At 38.1% G+C, this 18,298-nt stretch overlaps 5 protein-coding genes across 6 annotated transcripts; all 5 read left to right on the top strand.

Annotated features, from left to right (window-relative positions):
• The first annotated feature begins 10 nt into the window (after positions 1-10).
• LOC103846999 (D-lactate dehydrogenase [cytochrome], mitochondrial) lies at positions 11-3,901 on the top strand. The gene is made up of 18 exons (XM_009124022.3): positions 11-349; positions 424-526; positions 660-760; positions 939-987; positions 1,073-1,165; positions 1,409-1,523; positions 1,637-1,697; positions 1,792-1,828; positions 1,913-1,974; positions 2,128-2,224; positions 2,329-2,403; positions 2,482-2,590; positions 2,744-2,853; positions 2,945-3,007; positions 3,092-3,171; positions 3,273-3,403; positions 3,483-3,526; positions 3,623-3,901. Exons 1-18 carry the CDS (start codon positions 93-95, stop codon positions 3,740-3,742), a joined length of 1,707 nt encoding a protein of 568 aa, XP_009122270.1. The 5' UTR covers positions 11-92; the 3' UTR covers positions 3,743-3,901.
• Positions 3,902-3,991: 90 nt separating this feature from the next.
• LOC103846998 (probable carboxylesterase 15) lies at positions 3,992-7,260 on the top strand. The gene is made up of 2 exons (XM_009124020.3): positions 3,992-4,876; positions 6,649-7,260. The coding sequence occupies exons 1-2, from the start codon at positions 4,194-4,196 to the stop codon at positions 6,962-6,964; spliced, it is 999 nt and encodes a 332-aa protein (XP_009122268.1). The 5' UTR covers positions 3,992-4,193; the 3' UTR covers positions 6,965-7,260.
• Positions 7,261-7,809: 549 nt separating this feature from the next.
• LOC103846997 (myosin-binding protein 7) lies at positions 7,810-10,681 on the top strand. 2 transcript variants are annotated; one of them, XM_009124018.3, is made up of 4 exons: positions 7,810-8,763; positions 8,809-10,064; positions 10,161-10,207; positions 10,321-10,681. In XM_009124018.3, the coding sequence occupies exons 2-4, from the start codon at positions 8,931-8,933 to the stop codon at positions 10,421-10,423; spliced, it is 1,284 nt and encodes a 427-aa protein (XP_009122266.1). In that variant the 5' UTR covers positions 7,810-8,763; positions 8,809-8,930; the 3' UTR covers positions 10,424-10,681. The 2 variants fall into 2 exon arrangements, with proteins under 2 accessions (XP_009122266.1, XP_009122267.1); XM_009124019.3 differs by having other exon boundaries at positions 8,191-8,763; positions 8,862-10,064.
• A 228-nt stretch (positions 10,682-10,909) lies between these two features.
• LOC103846996 (F-box protein At5g06550) lies at positions 10,910-12,863 on the top strand. Its single transcript, XM_009124017.3, has 2 exons — positions 10,910-12,238; positions 12,503-12,863. The coding sequence occupies exons 1-2, from the start codon at positions 10,944-10,946 to the stop codon at positions 12,744-12,746; spliced, it is 1,539 nt and encodes a 512-aa protein (XP_009122265.1). The 5' UTR covers positions 10,910-10,943; the 3' UTR covers positions 12,747-12,863.
• LOC103846994 (pentatricopeptide repeat-containing protein At5g06540) lies at positions 12,812-14,839 on the top strand. The gene has a single exon (XM_009124016.3). It carries the CDS (start codon positions 12,873-12,875, stop codon positions 14,709-14,711), a length of 1,839 nt encoding a protein of 612 aa, XP_009122264.1. The 5' UTR covers positions 12,812-12,872; the 3' UTR covers positions 14,712-14,839.
• The last annotated feature ends 3,459 nt before the right edge of the window (positions 14,840-18,298 follow it).

Raw genomic sequence — 18,298 nt, 5'->3', positions numbered from 1 at the left:
GAAAGAGATGAGCTTTCATTAAATATAATATTTACTGAGTAAGCTTATCTCTCTCTCTACACTGTCTCCGTGAAAACCCATTTACTAATCCAATGGCTTTAGCTTCTTTGTTCGCTCGCTCTCGTAGAACAGCTTCCACCTTCTTTCTCCGCTCTTCACGTCAGCTCCACTCGACGCCGAATAAAAACGGTGACGTGTCCTCGATCTCTGCACAGAAGGGTCGCCGGAGGATTTGGTGGTCCAGGTCTCTTGTCCCGTTGGCGATAGGTGCTGCCTCCGCAGCCTCTTTCGCGGTTCTGAGCCAGTCGTATCCTTCTATCAGCCAATCATCATCAGCTTTGGATTCTAAGTTCGTCTTCTTTATTTTTATTCTAAGTTAAAAGTCTACACAGTTGTTTGATTGCTTGTTTTTTTTCCTTGTAGAGGTGTAAAGGTTGGGGGGAAAGGAAGTACTGAGCTTGTGGTTAAAGGAGAGTACAAAGAGGTTCCTAAGGAGCTTGTTGCTGAGTTGAAAACAATCCTCCAGGTGCTTTAGATTTTGAGTTTGTTCTCTTTTCTACACTTATCTTGCAAATTTGAACTTTAGTTTCATTTTAGTGAGAAATGGTTTTAATGTGTAGCTGTGTTTCTGAACTTAGCTGCCTATTTGTTTCCTTAAGGATAACTTGACAACGGACTATGATGAGAGGTACTTCCATGGCAAGCCGCAGAACAGTTTTCATAAGTCAGTAAACATTCCTGATGTTGTTGTTTTCCCGAGGTGAGTGAGACCGTTTTTTTTTTGCCATCTATGTTAATTATCAGTAGTTGAGAATGGTTAAGTTCTTAACTAACTGAGTGCTTATATTCGTTTCTATTAATCTTTTTTGAATTTTGTCCCTGAAATTATAAGAAACAAGAAATTCATGGATCTGTCATCCTTTTTAATTATTGTTTAGGTCCGAAGAAGAAGTCTCCAAGATTCTTAAATCCTGCAACAAATATAAGGTTTGTAACTTATAGAGCTTTAATGAATCCACTTCTTGCTCTTGAGTAAAAGATTAATTCATGCAGCATTTTTTTCTCTGATTAGGTTCCTATTGTACCATATGGTGGTGCAACATCGATTGAAGGTCACACCTTGGCTCCAAAAGGAGGTGTGTGCATTGACATGTCACTAATGAAGGTATTCCAAATCTCTTGTTGTATCTGACATCAGCTTCCGTTTTGTATCGTGCAATAAGAATTATATTTGCAAAGTGTAAGTTCAACCTGATTATGTTTGTAAAGGAAGATGACTTTTAAAAACTGTGCATCATTTTTCCTGCTGACATGATGGGATTTTCTAATTTATACATTATTCATGTAGGCGTTATTGAAATTATGCCACTCATGCTCATTAAAATCTTCGTTTTGCAAACTGTATTAGAGGGTGAAAGCATTACATGTGGAAGATATGGACGTTGTAGTTGAGCCTGGAATTGGTTGGCAGGAGCTTAATGAACAGTTAGAACAATACGGACTCTTCTTTCCCCTTGATCCAGGTTAGCCAACATTCAGATAGTACTGTATCTCTGAGATTATAGCTGTAATGTCTGTGTCTTATAATGTGTTCTTTCGTTTGGGGGTGCTTTATCATTCAATCTCTATGGTGCAGGGCCGGGTGCAACCATAGGAGGCATGTGTGCTACACGTTGCTCTGGATCTTTAGCTGTAAGGTAATAATTTCTGCACTTTGCTATTCACTTTTCTAATAACTGTTGGTTTGCTTTAATCTGGCTGGCTTTGATAATTTCTGCTGCTAGCTTGTAGGTATGGAACTATGCGTGACAATGTCATAAGCCTTAAGGTTTGTTGTTTCGTCCACTGATTCATGCATTTGCTTTATCATACAGTTTCTATCTTTATGTATGTTATGTTATGCTCATCTCAGGTGGTTCTTCCTAATGGAGATGTTGTGAAGACAGCTTCTCGTGCTAGAAAAAGTGCTGCTGGGTTTGTCTTCATCCTTCAATTATTTTCTTGATTCTGTTTTCCATCAAGAAACTTTGTTTCGTTCAATCATTAGTGCCATGTAATGATTTTTCATTTTTCATCAAACAGCTTAGTTCTAGCTTTTGAGTTAATGGTTGATACTTGGTGTCTCAGGTACGATTTGACCCGCTTGATCATTGGGAGTGAGGGGACTTTGGGAGTCATCACGGAGGTTACTCTTCGGCTTCAGAAAATCCCACAGCATTCAGTGGTATATAAATTAACTTCTTTCTTTATCAGCTAGTTCCTCTTCTTTGATAGTCACACTCCTTTTGCTATGTGATTTAAAGTTATTTATTGTTTTATACTTTTCAGGTGGCAGTGTGCAATTTTCCTACGGTTAAGGATGCTGCAGACGTGGCGATTGCTACTATGATGTCTGGAATACAGGTTATAGACTTCTCTACTACTACTGATTTAAAATGGTTTATTAGATTCTTCTCAGCTGTACCTTTTATCCTCTATCAGGTGTCAAGAGTGGAGCTCCTTGACGAGGTTCTAATCAGGGCTCTTAATATGGCAAATGGGAAAAACTTGAAAGAAGTTCCAACTCTGATGTTTGAATTTATAGGGACAGGTGTGGCTTGCTGCATCGTAGTTAATTCTACTTTTTCAAGCTATCTAAGTTTATGCATCTCTTGTGGCAGTGCTCTTTGTAATAGTGAATCATTGTTCTCTAATATACTCATATGATTTTTATTTTTTGTTTCATTTGCTCTCTCGCTTGTAGAGGCATATGCACGTGAGCAGACTCAAATCGTTCAGGAGATTGCTTCTAAACACAATGGATCAGACTTTGTGTTCGCAGAAGAATCTGAAGCCAAAAAGGAACTCTGGAAAGTAATCCTCTGTCCCACTCCCAACCCTTTCGTCTGATAAGAGATTGAGTTACTAAAGAATCTAATTTATCTGACTCTTATCTTGTATGCAGATAAGAAAAGAGGCGCTTTGGGCTTGCTATGCGATGGCGCCAGGTCATGAAGCAATGACTACAGTATGCTGTTTTCGTTAAATACATAACACTCTGAGTATGTCAACTCATGTTATGACATAACTCGGTTTGCTGTTAACTTTGCAGGATGTATGTGTCCCTTTATCTCACCTGGGAGAACTAATATCAAGATCCAAGAAAGAGCTTGATGCATCACCTTTGTTATGGTATCATCTTAGTTGCCTATACTCAAACATCATGATATATAATAAAAGCACCATCGTTCAACAAAGTGTATATGCTGACTACTGTTTGTCCTACTTTCAAGTGCCGTCATTGCGCATGCTGGAGATGGGAACTTTCATACATGTATTATGTTTGATCCTAACAATGAAGAGCAGCGAAAAGAGGCAGAAAGATTGAACAACCTTATGGTCCACAGTGCACTGTCCATGGACGGTAAATGCCTTTTTTTTTCCATTTTAAGTTCTAACGATGCCATTTGTTTCTGAGAATGCGCTTTTGCTCCATTGATCAGGAACATGTACTGGAGAGCACGGTGTTGGAACAGGAAAAATGAAGGTATATAGCTCATGTCTTAACCTATTCAGGTCTCTCTCTATACTAATGATCTGAGCTGTTTTTTTTTTGGTTATGTCATTGGATGATGGTGGTAAGTATCTGGAGAAGGAACATGGAATAGAAGCACTGCAAACTATGAAGAAAATAAAGAAAGCGTTGGACCCAAACGATATCATGAATCCAGCAAAGCTAATTCCTCCTCATGTGTGCTACTAAAAAAATGCCTTGGTCAAAACATTTATGTTGTCACTGATGTTTGGTTACACTTGTGGGTAATAATAACAAGAGGGAAGAGATGTTGTTTGTAGTATACATTGTATCTTTGGTCTTATACTGTTTTTATTTGGTCTATAAACACCCAAAGTTTTTATTTAAGTACAAAAACAGCGAGAATATTCTTTTATCGTACTGCGTTTACATGTGTTATCAAGTGGTAAACGCATAACAACAAGTCATAAAGAGGAGAAAAGTCAATATGGATGACTTGGTCACATGAGATGAATCAGCCGCAAAACTAAGATAGCATCTTATCACACACTCACGAGCTACCGACTTGTGTTTTACAAAAATACCCCTTTGTTACTACCATAACCTTTCTATATATATATATTTCAGTTATATTACATGATACTTGTATCCAAAAGGCTTTAACTAGAACAAGAATAAAATGGGTTCACTAGGAGAAGAGCAGCCACAAGTGGCAGAAGACTGCATGGGTTTGCTTCAACTCTTGAGCAACGGCACCGTTTTGAGATCCAAGAGCATTGACCTTATCACTCAACAAATCCCACTCGCTAACCACGAAACCGTTCTCTTCAAAGACTCGGTCTTCCACAAACCAAACAACCTTCACCTCCGTCTCTACAAGCCTGTTCTCGTCTCTAACCGTACCATACCCGTCGTGGTCTTCTTCCACGGCGGTGGCTTTTGCTTCGGCTCGCGTTCTTGGCCTCACTTTCACAACTTCTGTCTCACTCTTGCATCGTCCCTCCACGCCCTTGTTGTGGCCCCTGACTACCGTTTAGCACCTGAACACCGCCTCCCGGCAGCCTTTGATGACGCAGAGGCCGCGCTTATGTGGCTACGGGACCAAGCTGTTTCCGGGGAAGGTGACCACTGGTTCGAAGGTGGACCGGGCGTTGACTTTGACAGGGTTTATGTCCTTGGCGATTCCTCCGGTGGGAACATAGCTCACCACCTTGCTTTCCGGTTTGGGTCTGGTTCAGTCGAGTTGAGTCCGGTTCGGGTTCGCGGTTACGTTCTTTTGGGACCATTTTTTGGCGGGGAGGAGAGAACCAAGTCAGAGGATGGCCCCTCTGAGCAAAAGCTAAACTTGGATTTGCTTGACAAGTAAGCTAACACATATTTTAATTTTTCCTTAGACGTAACGAATATATTTTATCTGTGCATAATCAATTAAAATATATACAAGTTCATTGAATTACTACTAGTCATGCATGACTTCATTGCTTTTAAAATTATAACCTAACTATTAACAATATAAATTATCTAAATTATTAATATAGGGGTGTATGTTTAGATGTCGTTTTCAGTTGCTTTAATTTTTCATATTATCTTTTATGCGATGCCAATCGCTGGAATGAATTTGCCGAGTCGCATGAGAGAGACATCTAGAGTCACAGTGCCTCTTCATGAAAACACAAGACTTATAGTACATGTCTTTATTTATTTCGAAAACATTGTTTTTTTTTACATTGCATGTGTTCATAGTCGAATGAATATCATACCTAAAAACATTTTTCTCTTTTAATCCGAGTATAGAGTAATTAAGAATACTTTTTCCTTGAAGAGTTTTGAATACTCAAAACATATTACAATATGGTATAAAAAATTATAACTATAGTTTTGAATTTTGCCAGCTAGTTCAAAGGAGTACCAATTCGATCTCCCGACATAGAAAAACACACAAACTTTATAAAGAAAACGACTCTTCTACGGTTCTACCAATATACTTGTTTAGAAACGTCTACACGAATAGACAACACATAGTGATATAGTACTTCATCTTTACTCTTTAAATTTTAAAATATAATAATAATTTTGATTGGTTTAACTGGCTAGACGTACGATTTAAGCCCATCATATGATTGTTAATTAATCAGTGTGCTTAATCTACTAATACCCCACTATTTGACTAGTTTGTCTCAAGTCATTCAACGTTTAAATGGCTTTTCAAATACATGGATCTCCGATCCACATTGGCTATTTGAATCGGTCTTCACGTAAACATCCAGTAGTTGGACGACAACTTAGAAAATATCTTGTAGGGAAAGGAGTCGAATTAAATAAATCCTAAAAGAAATACAAAAATCATGGCAAACAATAAGAGACCCTACCATAACCGATTATACATGATACCAACTCAGGAATTTATGATTCAAAAAAAAATGTATAGAACCAAATTAGATCGCAGCACAAATGCTTAATCCATAGCTTCAAAAAATGTTTAAAATGTTTAAAACTACGCAAACACTAGTTAATCTTTTTTGAAAAACTAAATATGGTTTTATGTTTAAACTTTCTAGCTTCACAAAAGTCCACTTGCTAAATATTATCAAGTTTGTGTATAGTTAATTAGTTATAGAATAGTTTTATAAACGACAGTATACGTTAGCGTACATGTAGATTTAGGTCATCTTTAATTTGTGAATATACGGAGTAGTGACTGTTGGAACAAATAGATAATGAGATATCAAGAACAGTAGTCGATATATCTGGAAAGAGATAGTGCATCATGCATTATCCTTGTTTCCTTAATTATCTCAGCTTAACTTTGCTTATGATTCTCCTGAGCCGTGACCATCATTACACACGATATAGATAAAACCACAATGCAAATAATAAATGTGCATATTCATTTTTGTGTTATCAACGTGGAGTCGTTGTGATCACATATCATTCAAGTCTTCTCTCCAATTGATTGTTTCTCCTTTTCCATTTGAAAAATGAGATGATTGACCCGTCGTGTTCATGGCCATTGTCATAAAGCCATATGCATAGTAAAAAAAATGGTATAGTCCATATCAATGCGTGTTTCAAAAAAAAAAAAAGTCCATATCATTAATGTAAATAAAAAAGGCCTAAAGTTTAACTTGTTGAAGGTTTTGGAGACTTTCACTACCAGAAGGTGCAACAAGGGATCACCCCATGGCTAACCCTTTTGGGCCGACAAGTCCTGCACTTGAATCAATTAGCATAGAGCCAATGTTGGTGATCGCCGGCGGCTCGGAACTTCTCAAAGACAGGGCCAAAGAGTACGCATATAAGTTGAAGAAGATGAGAGGGGAAAAAGTAGATTACATTGAATTTGAAAACGAGGAACATGGTTTCTATAACAACAGTCCATCTTCAGATGCTGCGCAACAGCTTCTTCGTATCATTGGAGACTTTATGGACAACTTCTCCAATATAATTTAGCACTTCGCTTGTTGTAGCTAGGTCACTAATAAGAGTTTACATCAATTAGGCTCTTCCACCTCAATAAGTTTGCTTGGTGAATCATATATAATATAAATACATAGAACGCATATAATGTTTTTGGTTTCGTTGTATCCTTATTCATCGTAATTATCTTCTATATATGTTTCTTTTTATCGTTATGTTAATGTTCTTTACCTATTTTCCAAAAAGAGACCCAAGTTTGTCTCAGTATCCTTCTTCATGTATCCATCTCGAATGGGTGTATTCTTCTATTTATGATTTTTTTTCATTCCTATGTTGCTCTTTAACTCTTTTCCATAAGAAGTATGTCAAGTTTATCTTAGTGTAAACTCGAGCACATTTATATTTACTCACACATACCAAGTATTCACTACTATTTGAAATATTTATATTTATATATATTCTAGTATTGATTGAGTGATTTAGTCAATTACATAAATATCAAGAATTTGTTTAACTCAACCAAACCTTGCGTTCGTGAGCATCGTTAGGCGTTAGATAAATTAATATTTTGTATCTTTTTTTTTTGTAACTTAGGCTTAATATTTTTGTTTCTTTTTGGGAGTAAACTAATGTAATACTTATCTGTGAGAGTCTCAATCCTGGTAAGCTTCAAACCTTCAACATCGACGGTCCAATCCTTTCACTCGGAAAGACCAGCCTTTCTTTAATAATAACAAAGTAAATTGTTTATAGGCAACTATCCACCAATAACACGTTGAAGTTTTCCACAAACAAAATATTCTACGGTTCTTTTATAGTCAAAGTAGTTGATCACCACTTAATCCTTTATTTTATTTCTCCACGCTCTTCATCTCTTTTTTATTTCTAAGAAAATGCTATTTATCATGTTTTGACTGAATTTTTTTTTAACATGATTAAATCCAAGAAAATCAAAGTTCGCAGATAAGCATTTTTTCTAAAGTTTTCAAATGAGCCCTAAAACATGGACTCATATCTGCGTTAGATATATAATCAGAGTTTCGCGAAACACAAAAATAGAACTCCGTCCAATATCACTCGACCACAAGGTCTTGCTCAATGCTCTTTATCTTTAAGACCAATTATTTCATTTGATTTCAACAGGAGGTATAAGTTAACAAATAAAAACATAAAATTCGGTTCAAATTCAACTAGTATTTCATTATGTACAAGTAATATTTATTATTTCATCCTTGATAACATTTTTTTTCCTTGATAACATTTACATAAATAACCTAAGCAATATGTATATTTATTTGTCTAGTTATAAAATCACATTAATCGAAAAGATGAGGTAATTTGCAAAAACTCGTTTAAAATTACAAATTTAGTAATTGGTTCAAACACGAGGCAAGAAGATCGATCACCACACTTATTTAAAATCATTCCAGATTAGCTGACCTGTACTCCCCGCAGGTAAAAACACACCTCATCTAACTAAGATCTCATCCGTCCATCGCAACCAAAAGAAACTCATCCTCACCGTTGATTCACCTTTCTTCCACTCGAAGTTACCAAAAATAACCTTACTCGTCATTGTCACGAGACTCCATGGACGGAAAAAAAAAACATAACCTTTTAGGGTTTCAAAAAAAATATCCAGAGGGAAAAACAAAGACCAATTCTCTCTCTCTCTCTCTACTCTCTCCTTCTTCTCTTCCCTTTCCACGATTCTGTTAGAGATAGAGAGAGAAGAGGCGATATTAATATTATTATTATTATTAGCTTAAAAGAAGAAAATCGTATTTTCCTGGGAAAATTTCAACTTTCTCCTCTTCCTGGTGATTGAAAAGGTAAGTTTCTCCGCGGCGCTATCGCTTTTACATGTGGCTTTGCAGAATTCGATTCAGCTGGTGAAATCCCCAATTCCTAATTTTCAAATCTCTCTTAGGGATTTGGTTCGATAACGTTGTGGTGAAACTCTTACTATGTTTATCTGAAATTGGATAATACAAGCTATATGGATTTAGTAAGATGTTGCGATTGTGGATGCGATTGCTCTCTCAACGCTTCGTGGATTCGATCCGTCAAGAGAAAACACGACGAGCTCGAGAGCTACAAACCTGAGCTTGACTTGGACTCGTCTTCTTCAAACGCGAAAGTCCAAATCGAGAACGAATGCGAGCTACTCCGCGAAACCGTCACCTCTCAGCAGGAATCGATTCAGGAGCTCTACGCCGAGCTCGACGAGGAGCGTAACGCGGCCTCCACGGCTGCGAACGAGGCGATGTCCATGATACTGAAGCTGCAGAGGGACAAGGCTGAGATCCAGATGGAGCTGAGGCAGTTTAAGCGGTTTGCTGAGGAGAAGATGGAGCATGATCAGCAGGAGCTTTTGGCTCTTGAGGATTTGGTTTATAAGAGGGAGCAGACGATTCAGGCGCTGGCTTGTGAGGCTCAGGGTTATAAGCATAGGATGATGAGTTATGGGGTTGATGAGTCTGAGTTTGATGGGGAGAGGAATGAGTTTGAGTATGAGCTTCCTGGTTATGATTATCCTCCTCTTAAGTGTAGTTTGAATGAGAATCCAGATCTGGAGGCTGATGTTGAGGATGTTGAAAAGTATGCACTGACTGATTCTTCACCTCATGGTAGAGAAGATTTGAAGAGTTTGGAACAGAGGATAAGTCAGATGGAAAGCGGTGATGTATCCGGAGGAGGGAGAACTTATTTGGAGAAGGAGGTGGTTGGTCAGAGTCCTAGTTCAAGTAGGGATCAAGGGCCTGACTTGTCAGAAACAGGAGATAATGAGATGGATGATAGAGTCTATACCATTGATTCTATCCATCACAGTGTATCTCAGAGTGATGTTTCTGAGCAGAAGTTTAAGGATGATGGCTATGGAGAGAAATTGAATCAGCCTGATGATCATAGTGATCCTGGGATAACGAAGCTCTACGCGAGGCTTCAAGCGCTAGAGGCTGACAGGGAATCGATGAGACAGGCGATTGTGTCTATGAGGACTGAGAAAGCTCAGATGGTTCTTTTGAAAGAAATTGCGCAACATCTATCGAAGGATATGGTTCCTGAACGGAGATTGCCTCTGCAGAAAGCGTCTGCTGTTGGAGCATTCAGTTTTATATCTCTCTTTAAGGTGATTTTTTAGCATACCAATCAATGGTTTGTTATGTTTATGTTATCTGCTGATAGGAAACAGCTTAGCTGATTCTTGTGATTGTTTCTTGTGCAGTGGATTACATCTTTTCTTTTCTGGAGAAAGAGGGCTCGTCGAAGCAAGTAAGCAACACACAGTCTTGAACTTTGATTAGCTTTTGCTTCACCTTAGTTTTAACTTTTGAGATTTGAAGTTGTATACTTATGCATCTTGTGTTCAAAATGGTAAAATGCAGGTACATGAACGGGATGCAAGGGAGCAAGATGGGGTTGCAAATGCTTCTAGAAACGACTCCACGGATACGGCAATGGAGATGTCTTTCAAGAACGCAAGTGTGAAACATATCCACTTTCTCCAACTCGGTGAATCAGAAGCGCTTAATGTGAATATACTGGGAGTAACATCACTCTCCATCTTCATTCATATGGTTGCTGAGAAAAAATGTTTTCTCGTGTGCAGTTTTTCTTTTGGATTTGCCATATTTCATTTGTTATTTGGGGGTTTGAAATGCATAATGTCTTGAAATGGGGTTTGATTATTGTCTAAAAGCATGTCTTTTTTATACAGTAAGCTGTGTATAATTTTCCCACATTCTTGTTTGGGTTTTCTCTGGCAAAGTACTCACTACTCAAGAGTTATTAATCCTTTGGTGAAGCTACCATCAATCAAAGTTTTATTTCTCTTTTTGTTTCTACAATCCCGGTGAATAGCCTAATTGATTAATCCAATTCAAATCAATTTCGGTTTAACCGGTTCATCCCAAAGAGATTGTGCAATCGAATTTTCTGATTCCGGTTTAATATAGTATGAAAGAGTAAACTTATTAAAACCCAAAACCCTCGCCGCAGAAGCTGATTGATGCTCCGTCACAAGATGCCGAACTCGCTGCTAGCCTCTCGTAACAGGCGGCGTAGATCCAAATCCAAATCCAAAAGACAAAAGCTCATTGAGAATCAACGTGAGCCTCAATGTCAAGAGACGGCACTAACAGAGGAAGAGGAGCAGGAAGAAGAAGATGAAGGAAACGGGTTCAAGCTCAAAACTTCAGCCAAGCACGGAGTCCAACCTCTCGGTAACCTCTACTTCGTCAACAAGGGCGCCGTCAACGTGCGAAACACCGGTCTAGGCAACCTCCATGTCCTCACCGACGAGCTCGTTCTAGAAATCCTAGCTCTCCTCGACGCGGCCCATCTCGGCGTTTTATCCACCGTCACCAAATCCTTCTACGTATTCGCTAACCACGAGCCTCTCTGGAGAAACCTCGTCTTGGAAGAGCTAAAAGGAGACTTTTTGTTCGCCGGATCGTGGAAAGCCACCTATGTAGCTGCTTCCCATCCCAAGTTTCAGAGCTCTGGTGAATCTGTTTTGAAGATCAGAGATTTCTACTCTGATTACCTCTTCCAGAGCTGGCTATGCGCGAATCTCGAGATGAAACGGGAGTGGCTTGAACGAGATAACATCACCCGCGTGAGAGGCCTTTCCGTTGAAGACTTCATCACTAACTTCGAGGAACCGAATAAGCCTGTTTTATTGGAAGGGTGTTTGGATGACTGGGGTGCGGTTAAGAAATGGAGTAAAGAGTATCTGAGTGACGTGGCTGGTGACGTGGAGTTCGCTGTTGGTCCGGTTGAGATGAAGCTCGAGAACTACTTTAAGTACTCCGACGGAGTTACCGAGGAGAGGCCGTTGTACTTGTTTGATCCCAAGTTTGCTGAGAAAGTCCCCGTTTTGGATTCGGAGTATGAGGCTCCTGTTTATTTTAGAGAGGACTTGTTTAGTGTTTTGGGAAACGAGCGGCCTGATTATAGATGGATTATCATCGGACCGTCCGGGTCTGGTTCTTCTTTCCACATTGATCCTAACTCGACCTCTGCTTGGAACGCGGTGATCACGGGTTCGAAGAAGTGGGTTTTGTTCCCGCCGGATGTGGTTCCTCCGGGTGTGCATCCGAGTCCTGATGGAGCGGAGGTGGCGTGTCCTGTTTCGATAATGGAGTGGTTTATGAACTTTTATGGTGATACTAGGAGTTGGAAGAAGAGGCCTGTTGAGTGTGTGTGCAAAGCTGGGGAGGTGATGTTTGTTCCTAATGGATGGTGGCATCTGGTGATTAATTTGGAGGAATCTATTGCTATTACTCAGAACTATGTTAGCAGGTAAATGATTTTTTCTATACTGGCTCCTTAGTTGGATGCCTCGTTGAAATTAATAAAGTTGACAACTCATTAGCTATCGACACAAGTTTACAAGTAGCAAAGATTTGATGTAATTAGAATATCAAAAGTATATTTAATGTTTTTTTAGTTACATTATTTGGGAGTTATATGTACATAGGTTGCAGCAACTATTGATTTATGGAATGTAATTTAGTAATTATGAATTGAGTTGTGGTCTGATTGGTAAAACATTACGTTATGCAGGAGGAATCTATTGAATGTGTTGGAGTTTCTGAAGAAACCAAATGCTAAAGAGCTCGTCTCAGGAACAAACGACAGAGAGAACTTGCATGACAAATTCAATGAGGCCATCGAAGAAGCCTACCCAGGAACCATCCAAGAGCTAGAGAAGAAAGCAGAAGAAAAGAGAATAGCCGAAGAACAAAAAGTCACTTTCTGGGACGCTGCAACAGATTCCAAATCTGGTGCCTTCAAGTTCTCTTTCTAAACACAAACATCAACTCCAAATTTTTTATTGTAACATTTTCTTTTTCATGAGGAACAACAAACAACCTATGTGCTCTATAAAGTTTAATCCTTTATAAAGTTTCAAACTTTAACTTAACCTCAGAGAATGAGTAGCAGCACTGTGCTCAACACACTTCGTTCGAAACACCCGAAGCTAGCTTTACTCCAAACCTGCTCCTCCTTCACCGACCTCAAGATCATCCATGGCTTCCTCACACGAACCCATCTCATCTCCGACGTCTTCGTCGCCAGCCGTCTCCTCTCTCTCTCCTCCAACTCCACTGAATACGCACACAGAATCTTCTCCCAGATCCAAAGTCCGAACCTTTTCGTCTTCAACCTCCTCATCCGCACCTTCTCCACAAGCCCAGAAGCTAGCAAAGCCTACAACTTCTACACCCAGATGCTGAGACTCTGCATCCCACCTGATAACATCACGTTCCCGTTTCTAATCAAAGCCTCCGCTGAGATGGAGTGCGTGAGAACAGGAGAGCAGATTCATTCGCACGTCGTTAGATTCGGGTTCCACAACGATGTTTATGTGGAGAACTCGCTTGTTCACATGTACGCCACTTGCGGGTTGATAGCATCTGCTGGGAGAGTCTTTGGAGCGATGTCGTTTCGAAATGTGGTTTCTTGGACTTCGATGGTGGATGGGTACTGCAAATGCGGGTTGGTTGATGACGCGCGAGAGATGTTCGACGAAATGCCTCACAGAAATTTAGTGACGTGGAGTATTATGATTAATGGGTATGCGAAGAGTAACCGTTTCGAGGAAGCGGTTGAGCTGTTCGAAGTGATGCGAAGGGAAGGAGTTGTAGCGAACGAGACGGTTATGGTGAGTGTTGTTTCCTCTTGTGCTCATTTGGGAGCGCTTGGGGTTGGAGTAAGGGCGCATGAGTACGTGGTTGAGAATGGCATGGGTGTGAATCTTGTTCTAGGGACGGCTCTTGTGGAGATGTACTGGAGGTGCGGGGAGATGGAGAAGGCGGTTAGTGTGTTTCAGGAGTTGGATGAGAAGGATAGCTTGAGCTGGAGTTCGATTATCAAAGGCCTTGCGGTGCACGGACATGGTCACAAGGCGGTTGGTTACTTCTCTGAAATGGTTAGGTTAGGTTTTGTGCCTAGAGATGTTACGTTCACTGCTGTTCTTTCGGCTTGCAGCCACGGTGGGTTAGTTGAGAAAGGTTTCGAGTTGTATGAGATGATGAAAAGAGATTATAAGATTGAGCCTAGGCTTGAGCATTATGGTTGTATTGTTGACATGCTTGGCCGTGCTGGAAAGCTAGCAGAAGCTGAGAGGTTTATCGAAAAAATGCCGGTGAAGCCGAATGCTCCTATATTAGGAGCTTTGCTTGGAGCGTGTAAGATTTATAAGAACGCTGAGGTGGCGGAAAGAGTAGGAAACATGTTGTTAGAGGTGAAACCAGAGCACAGTGGTTACTATGTCCTGCTCTCGAATATCTACGCGTGTGCAGGGAAATGGGAGAAGATCGAGAGGTTGAGGGAGATGATGAAGGAGAAGCTTGTTAGGAAACCGCCAGCGTGGAGTTTGATAGAGATTGATGGGAAGATAAACAAGTTCTCCATGGGAGATGATCATCCTGAGATGGGTAAGATCAGAAGGAAGTGGGAAGAGATTTTGGGGAAGATAAGATTGGTAGGGTATAAGGGGAACACAGAGGAAGCGTTTTTCGATGTGGACGAGGAAGAGAAGGAGAGTGCAATTCATATGCATAGCGAGAAGCTTGCGATTGCGTATGGTATGATGAAGACAAAGCCTGGTACAGTTATTAGGATAGTGAAGAACTTGAGGGTGTGTGAGGATTGCCATACGGTAACAAAGCATATCTCTGAGGTTTATGGTAGAGAGTTTATTGTAAGAGATCGGAACAGGTTTCATCATTTTAGAAATGGATTGTGTTCATGCAGAGATTATTGGTGACAGTTGCTTCACTTCTTTGTGTTTTTGTATTTCTTATGGAGGATCTGTGATTTTCAATAGCATAGTATGTTATATTTTTGTAACCACCTTTTATATTCTATGATGATTCTACATTTTTTATACAGATATATTATGTGATATCAATATGTTGCAAATCAAAACATAGACAGATCGACTAAGTTGATGGAGTATGTTCAGTCGTAATGCATATAATACTAGTAGTTTTAGTCATGTAAATATCTACTTGTATAAGATATATACAGAAGAAAAGGTTTAGCATTTCAAGTTTATGTAATTGACTTAAGCATATAGGGATACTTCCATATAAAAACGAGAGGAGGGGCGGTGCCGTCCTTTAGGAGAAGAAGCCACGTGACAAAGAGTCTTTTCTGTTGGTCCCATTATACCAAATGGCAAAACTGATTGAAATTGTATAATCTGATTGTGGTTTAGGCATAATTTAAACATTTCGATAAATATCTCGTTTTTTTTGAACGAATGTTAAATTTATTCAGATAAAAAAAACTTTTTTACAACTTGTTTGACTTTCTTGTTTTTGTAAGAGAAACAACTCGAAACTATTAAACCTTCTTCCAAATCTCTATCGTGAAGCAAACCATATTCTCATGCCATGAGGATATATAGCTCCAATTCTGGCCCGTGCTGAATCGATGCGGTTCCGTATGTGCTTATCAACATAAGCAATCAGAAGAGTTGGCTCATGTGATGGATGACCATGCTTCCTTCCATTAATTTCTCTCTCTCCATATCATAAATATCTCGTTTTGTATTTAGAAGCTTGGTTATTTTTTCTTAAAATTTCCCGTTAACACCACGGTTAGAAAATTGTTTCTAAACCAAAATAAAACTACAACTAAGCGAAGATATTTTAGTTTTTCTACATTAAAACACTATTCAAAGTTAGATAAAAATTTGATTAACTACTCATAAAATACAGTAAAATACAATTAGTCACAAAGTCAAACAAATTTATTGTGTACAAATAAAATAACATGTTTTATAAAATAAAAATAAAAGAGCTTCTTAAAATATTTTAAATTATAAAACAGAAGGATTAGTAAATACATACATGTTCTATGTCTAATTTGTATTATTAGTTATTTTTATAAACGAATAAAATAACAGTAGGAGATGGCTCGCCAAGTCGACAACTAACGTTTCAACTACCGACCAGACATTGTGGGGAAGGACAAGGGCTCTCTCCATCTCTTTGAGTCTTCTTGACTCATCTTCGCACTAGTCTCACCACGTGTATGCATTCTTATTCATCTCTTGTGGCTACTTGTCCCCACTTAGACATGTATCCTCCTGATCAAGACTATTTTATTTTGTGAGTGTGTTTACTACAGCTAATTAATATTTAACGTGGATTTTTTTTTTTCTGAAGGCAAATAAAAACTGGAATTTTTGCGCTATACAGGATCCAATTACAGAAATGAACAAAATGTAGGTATCAATAGAAGCCGTTTTATCATTTCAGAAGTAAGAAGAAAACAAAATATTGGGTTTGCTGCATTTATTGGCTTTGTAATTTAACTCAACACATCGATCTTTTGGCAAAATCACAACATGTCCGTAGCTATCTCGCACCACTGTACGTGACTATACACGCTGAGGCAGTACAAACATTTACACATAACGTACCAAATTATACATTCAATTATAGTGTTGACCTCACATGACAATTAATTTATTATTGTACCTTTGGTAGACGTACGTAAGTCAATTGAAAGTCTATTTTAAAGAAAATACTTATTAAAACTAGCATGGGTTGGAACCATCCCAGTTTTAGAAAACCAATATACACCACTTAAACTAATCACTATAAACTTTTGACAAATTTTTTTTACTACAAATATACTATTCATCCTTGCATAAAATTAGGGTTTGCAGCAATATCATAGTCGGGTCCTTACATATAATTAGGCATTGTAGCCATTATGTTAGAGGTGGTTAGATCCAACGTACGGTTGATTTTGATTTGTCAAGCTAGCTTTCTCAGTTGTAAGGGAGTTGTTACTATGAAAGAAACTAATCTAGACACAAGGACAGTGCACTGGATCTAGTACCTTCGTAAGTCATTTTGTGCGGCGTCAAATTTAATAGATGGAAACAATATTTAGAGGCTATATACTCTTGCGTACTTCGAAGTATCATAGGGGAAAAAAGAACGGTCATAGTACAAGTCCTTTTTGGAGTCTTGTTTCTTAGAACAAATCTCTACTTACCGTGTCTACTTAATTGGTGATCTTAACTTTCACTGATTTAATTAATTATCATCGATTATATATGTGATGCTGATATGGTAAACATTGCATCAAATTAAAAGAATGTGAAACCTAATTTACAGTCAATGTGTTTCGTTATGGTAAACTATATATATCCAGTAAGGACTATTACGAGTCACTGATCGTCTTTTGTTGGATGGATAATTGATAAGTTTGATATATTTTAACTCAAAAGGGGCATTGATCTATATCAACCATGTATTACTTTGGTTTCATCTCAAACTTTTTAGTGTAGGATTTCTAACAATAACTTCTTGAAAAAAATGATGTGACTAGCGCATTGATGTGGGTTCTCCAGCTCTAGTGGTACGTTTGATTTACTAAGAGTACCAGGGAGTAGGCAAGAAATCTTAATTGGCACTTCACCTAGATTTCCATAGGTTGATTTGGAGAGTGATTCGATCGGTCAAGTGGTCAGTGGCTACAATATTACCGTTTATGTGTATATTATAGCAAAGACATGCATGTGTATATTTATCTTCGTCCATACGTACGTATCTATTAATTATTTTATATTTTAATGCTTTGAGAAAAATAAATATAAATAATACATATATCAAAATATTATTTATATTTAATTCAAAATTTACGTTTATAATTTGAGCACTTGTACACACGTTCAAGATACAGACTTTACATATACATGATATATCATTAAGACGAAAAAAGTAGTAAGAAATAATCCAATAACGCAGATGAAAATGCAAAAAAAAAAAATGAAGAATACTGTGAATGATCATATATGAAATTGATATAGCTTACATAGATGATAGATGTAATAAATATAGAAATACATATGAAGAGTATGTGAATTATCATACAGATTTACTGATCTTATAAGTATGGCCAATAAAGACGTAACATTTACGAAGATATGACGATAATACGTACGAAAATCCCTAACGAAAGCTAAATAAATCTGAAAACTAACTAAATAAAGAAAAACAAAACAAGAAGTTTGGGTACACAAAGCATAATTGACATGAAGAAAGCATCCAAAACCAACTTTTTATAAGAAGTGCCCTCTCCCGTAGGTAACATGAGATGCAACCAAAGCCTCACAATATTTTCGTACATTTTCCAAGAATACAAAACTAACATGTAAAACATAACTGTCTATTTATTTTATCTTCTCTTGCTGTCTTTCGTCATGGCTAATCTGATAAGCTAATAAGGTTAAAAGGAAATTAATGCTAAAAATACAGAAATTAATGCTAAAAGTTTTGTAGTTTGGAAAAAAAATAAAAGATAAATTATTACGTCTTGATTGACACCTTT

This window comes from Brassica rapa, chromosome A10 (genome assembly GCF_000309985.2).
Source record: "Brassica rapa cultivar Chiifu-401-42 chromosome A10, CAAS_Brap_v3.01, whole genome shotgun sequence".
Classification (NCBI taxonomy): Eukaryota; Viridiplantae; Streptophyta; class Magnoliopsida; order Brassicales; family Brassicaceae; genus Brassica; species Brassica rapa.
Note: the sequence above shows the minus strand (reverse complement) of the source record. Positions and strands in the feature narration are given on the sequence as shown.

Coding starts and splice junctions, on each gene's coding strand:
- LOC103846998 (XM_009124020.3), top strand. CDS start 4,194: ATGGGTTCACTAGGAGAAGAGCAGCCACAAGTGGCAGAAGACTGCATG. Junction 4,877..6,648: donor AACTTGGATTTGCTTGACAA/GTAAGCTAACAC, acceptor AACTTGTTGAAG/GTTTTGGAGACTTTCACTAC.
- LOC103846999 (XM_009124022.3), top strand. CDS start 93: ATGGCTTTAGCTTCTTTGTTCGCTCGCTCTCGTAGAACAGCTTCCACC. Junction 1,829..1,912: donor ACAATGTCATAAGCCTTAAG/GTTTGTTGTTTC, acceptor TGCTCATCTCAG/GTGGTTCTTCCTAATGGAGA. Junction 3,404..3,482: donor CAGTGCACTGTCCATGGACG/GTAAATGCCTTT, acceptor TCCATTGATCAG/GAACATGTACTGGAGAGCAC.
- LOC103846994 (XM_009124016.3), top strand. CDS start 12,873: ATGAGTAGCAGCACTGTGCTCAACACACTTCGTTCGAAACACCCGAAG.
- LOC103846996 (XM_009124017.3), top strand. CDS start 10,944: ATGCTCCGTCACAAGATGCCGAACTCGCTGCTAGCCTCTCGTAACAGG. Junction 12,239..12,502: donor ACTCAGAACTATGTTAGCAG/GTAAATGATTTT, acceptor TACGTTATGCAG/GAGGAATCTATTGAATGTGT.
- LOC103846997 (XM_009124018.3), top strand. CDS start 8,931: ATGGATTTAGTAAGATGTTGCGATTGTGGATGCGATTGCTCTCTCAAC. Junction 10,065..10,160: donor GTTTTATATCTCTCTTTAAG/GTGATTTTTTAG, acceptor TTTCTTGTGCAG/TGGATTACATCTTTTCTTTT. Junction 10,208..10,320: donor AAGAGGGCTCGTCGAAGCAA/GTAAGCAACACA, acceptor GGTAAAATGCAG/GTACATGAACGGGATGCAAG.